Consider the following 4,361-nt stretch of genomic DNA (forward strand, 5'->3'; position numbering starts at 1 on the left):
TGTAAAAGAAAGCAGAAAAAAGAGAAGAAAAAAAAAGTTTAAAGCTTCAAAATAAAAAAGTTTTTCAATAAAAGGAGCTTTCATCTAACACGATTGAAAGTACATCATAGTGATGCGAAAATAAAATAATAAAAAAAATTGCTAGAAAGAAGAAAAGTTTTTAATTATTTGTGATGATGAATGATGACAACACTTGCAATTGCGATTTCTTAAGAATTTTTTCTCATAAAAAATGGAAGCAAAAACTTTAGAATTTTTCACGTCTTTTCTTCACCAATTGGATAGATGACAAAGTTATATTGCGAAACAATAAAAAAAAAAATAAGCTTCCATTAAGACATACTTACAATAAAAATGTATAATGCCAAATGTATCTTGCCAAAAAAAAAAAGATAAATTGTTTTCAAACAAAAACTTCTTCAGGTTGTTTATTTTTATACTAGATATTTTATTTTTGCTCCTTTTTGGATGAAATATTAGAACAATGTACATGTAATTGATTCTGAGGTTTGAGCGCATGAAGTAATTCAATGGTCAATCTAAATTATTAACGGATTTTTTTTAATTCAAATTTTTAACGGATTTTTAGAATTTAAAATTTTCAACGGTATTTTGGCATTCAAATTTCATTAGTGTATTTTTTGAAAATAAAACCATTTTTGCATTTCGAATTTATAACGATTTTTTGTAATTCAAATTTTTACAGTTTTTTTTTTTTTAATTTGATCTTTCAACATTTTAAAGGATTTGAGAATTGTAAATTCACGAAATTAACGGGATCGGGTTCACATTTTGAAAATTTATGAAATTTCAATTTTAAATGATTTTTTTAATTTGTAAATTTCGGATTGTCTTGCTGTTTTAAATTCGAATTTTAACGGTTTTTGAAATTTCGAAATTGCGAAAGCTTTCAAATTTTTACAAGTTCTTGAATTATGAAAACTTTTTTATATATCAAAAGCTTTTAATTTAAATTCTTAACAACATTTTTGCAATTTATGGTTTAACAGATTTATGAATTTCAAAATTTGTTTTGAATTTAAAATTTTAATCATTATTTTGAATTCTCATCGTATATTTAACGGGTTTTTGAAATTCAAATTTTACCGGATTTTTTTATTTAATTTTTAAAAAATTTATGAAATCCAAATTTCAACGGATTTTGTATTTAGAAATTCAAATTTTTAACTGTTAATTTTAACAGATTTTTAAAATTTAAATTTTAAAACGGTTTTTCAGTTTTAAATTTAAAAATCTCTCACAATTATCAATGCCTACTCAAACCTGAACTCTCAACAATGTCTCAAAAATTAAGTTTGAAGCCACATCCAGCTAATCAGCACCATCCCCAACCAAAACGAATTCTCAACCTGCCCTTTTAATAAAAATGAGCTAAAAAAATAATGGAGAGATATACACAGCAAAAAGAATAATGTACATCTACATTTTTGTCCATCACATGATAAAACTGTTAAGATATATACTAGACGGGAAAAATGTTAGAAAAATGTAAGAAGAGAGAGTAGGGTGAATAAAATGTCCAATAAAGTTTTTTTTTCTTTCGTTGAGATTAATGATTGTGAATTGTATACAGTTAGCTATAGTAACGGATGGAATAGGAAAATATATAGAGGGAGACAATGATCATTATGTAATTATAGGTATTATGGGTCGATTATTCATTTGTCATATACTGGTATATCATTACTATTTAGTTGAGTGTCTGAAAAGCAATTGACGGAAATTGATGACTTTGCGAATGTAGCAAAAATTATACAGTTTGATGATATTGAATAGAAATATTTCATATCAATAAGTAATGATTGTATTGATACGTAATCATTATCGAAGCACATGGATATAGACATCATGTCTCACAAAGTTTGAGAGACAAATTAATCAAATAATTAACGCAAAATTTATTTCGAAGACATGATTTTAACGAAATCAGTATAGTTAATTACACCATCACCATCACTGTCGGCTACAGAAATCATTTCATTTACTTCCTCATCTGTTAATTTCTCACCGAGATTTGTCATTACGTGACGCAATTCGTACGCTGTAATGTAACCTTTATCTTCCATATCGAATACTCTAAAGGCATCAATCAAGTCAGCTTCTGTATCCATTTCCTTCATCTTTGTTGACATTAACTTACAAAACTCTTGAAAATCAATCGATCCACTTTGATCTGTATCGACTGAATTGATAAATGTTAAGATTTCAGCTTCAGTTGGATTATGTCCAAGTGCTCTCATGACAGAACCTAATTCACGCATTGTTATCTTGCCGTCACCATCTAAATCGTATATTGCAAATGATGCCTTCATCTCATCAAGTTGATCTTGTGTTAATTTTACTTCCATAATTTTTGCGCGCGAAAAAACTTTTTTCAATGCTAACTGTAATTAGAAATGAAATATTGCGAGTAATTTAATTGTGAACATGATGTGTGCGAACATGATATTTGAAATGCAACAAATGTAAATGAAAAGGGGTGAAGAAACATGTTCACACGACTGTTAACTGAGTGTTTAAAACGCATTTATTTGTATAATTTGTGTGCAATTAGAATTAAGTAGCCATTGTGGAATGTTAAAATACTCATGCAAGTTGGTATCAATCTGTGTGAATATGAGAGTTAGGAGGGAGTCTCGGAAGTAGTAGCAGAGCAATCGTTAGTGTGATGAGCTTCTAAGCACATGCAAAATGAAGCAACGAATTTCTATTCGGATTTGGATATTTTTCCATTTTTCTAGTCATGCAACTCAGTTTATGGAGTAGTTGCATTGTTGGAGAGTTTTAAACCAAAATGTATTAACTGGATGTTAGCATATATAGCAAGGAAGCGTAATCGACCGATTTCCTTTTTGGTGAATTATGATCAGACAATTGATTTTGAATTCAGAGGCCTACTTGGGATTCTCTCTTCTTGAACTGGACTTGCTCATAGATATGAGCAAAACGTCTGAATTCTCTGGACGAGCAGAGTGGAATCCTGGGTATCAAACCTTAAATAGGAGATTTGGTCAGTGTAAGAGCAAAGCTTCAACGGCTGCGTGGTTAAGTATCCGAATATCTGTATACATATCTTTTATTATGAGTATGTGGGTTCGATTCCCATCCGAAACCGACCTTACAGTAATTACATAGAGTATTTATCGGTAATGGATGGCAAAAGATCAAGAGGAAGAACGAGAATGTCCTGGATTGGTTGTGTGGATAAGGACGCTTGAGTTCTCAATATCCCTAATTGGCAGAAGTTATCGAAAGAGTTAATAGAGCTGTCTACAGACATTCTTTAAACGCGGCAATGGGCCCCATGCGCCCCAGCCAAGGAAGAAGAAGAAGAAGATTTATCCAATTTGCAACTGTGCTTGTATTGTTATCAACAGTCACACACCAGCCTTGAATTCAACCACAGAGATCCTATAAGTCTCAGAATTAGAAGTCTGTAAATGCACAAATCTACTATATGCATGATAATTATTATTAGAACACTGAATCAAAACAGAACTAAAAGTAGCTTAATGCACTCGAACTCGACTTTCAATTTGCATTCAATAACAATCTACAAAACATCAATTTTACAGATGGATTCCGTACATAAAAGCACTAAGTTTTGTTATTTTATGAGAATCAATTAAAAGACCATCAATTGCGTATACTAATTGTTCGATAACATGCTATCTAGTCTATACCATACGTAAACTCATACATTTTACTGGACAATTCCTGTGCATAAATTTTTCGATCGATTACATACCCAAACTGTATGCAGTTGTTTCTCCCCTCACAGAAATTTTCCCACTTAAATGTGTATGAAAATTTTTATGATGTGCGAAAAACTTATTCATGTTGAAGACGGGAGTTGTTATAGTTTTCAAACTAATTAAAATGTTAAAAATTAGTACATACGTACAGAAAAGCGTGCAAAAGAGATATGCAGCATAATTGTAATTAAAAAATGCTACTCCTCCTCATACACATGCTGTTGAGCATAAAATGCATATTTTAAATAATGTTACAAATTTTTTAGCGTATTTTTGAAGGAAGTGAGGCTTATAACCTCACTTTGATCTGGCTGGCTGGATGGCTGGATGATTAAATGGTCGGAACGCTGGATGGCTGGATGGCTGGATGGCTGGATGGCTGGATGGCTGGATGGCTGGATGACTGGATGGCTGGATGACTGGATGGCTGGATGACTGGATGGCTGGATGACTGGATGGTTGGATGACTGGTTGGGTGGCTGGGTGAATGGCTGAGACACGAGATCTCAGCAACCAGACATCGTTGAGAGCTCTGGTTTGAAGCATTAGCTCCGTACTACTAATTTACAGGTTTAACGATTGGTT

The 4,361-nt window shown here is 31.7% G+C and overlaps 1 protein-coding gene across 1 annotated transcript; it reads right to left on the reverse strand.

Annotated features, from left to right (window-relative positions):
• Window positions 1-1,919: 1,919 nt before the first annotated feature.
• On the reverse strand, window positions 1,920-2,369 carry LOC139093972 (calmodulin-like). Its single transcript, XM_070644838.1, has one exon. It carries the CDS (start codon window positions 2,367-2,369, stop codon window positions 1,920-1,922), a length of 450 nt encoding a protein of 149 aa, XP_070500939.1.
• Window positions 2,370-4,361: the final 1,992 nt, after the last annotated feature.

The sequence above is a fragment of the Chironomus tepperi genome, unplaced genomic scaffold, assembly GCF_022539635.2.
Source record: "Chironomus tepperi strain 1889 unplaced genomic scaffold, CSIRO-AGI_Ctep_v1 contig_346, whole genome shotgun sequence".
Classification (NCBI taxonomy): domain Eukaryota; kingdom Metazoa; phylum Arthropoda; class Insecta; order Diptera; family Chironomidae; genus Chironomus; species Chironomus tepperi.

What these genes read in the sequence shown, in the direction of transcription:
- LOC139093972 (XM_070644838.1), bottom strand. Translation starts at nt 2,369, where the DNA reads ATGGAAGTAAAATTAACACAAGATCAACTTGATGAGATGAAGGCATCA.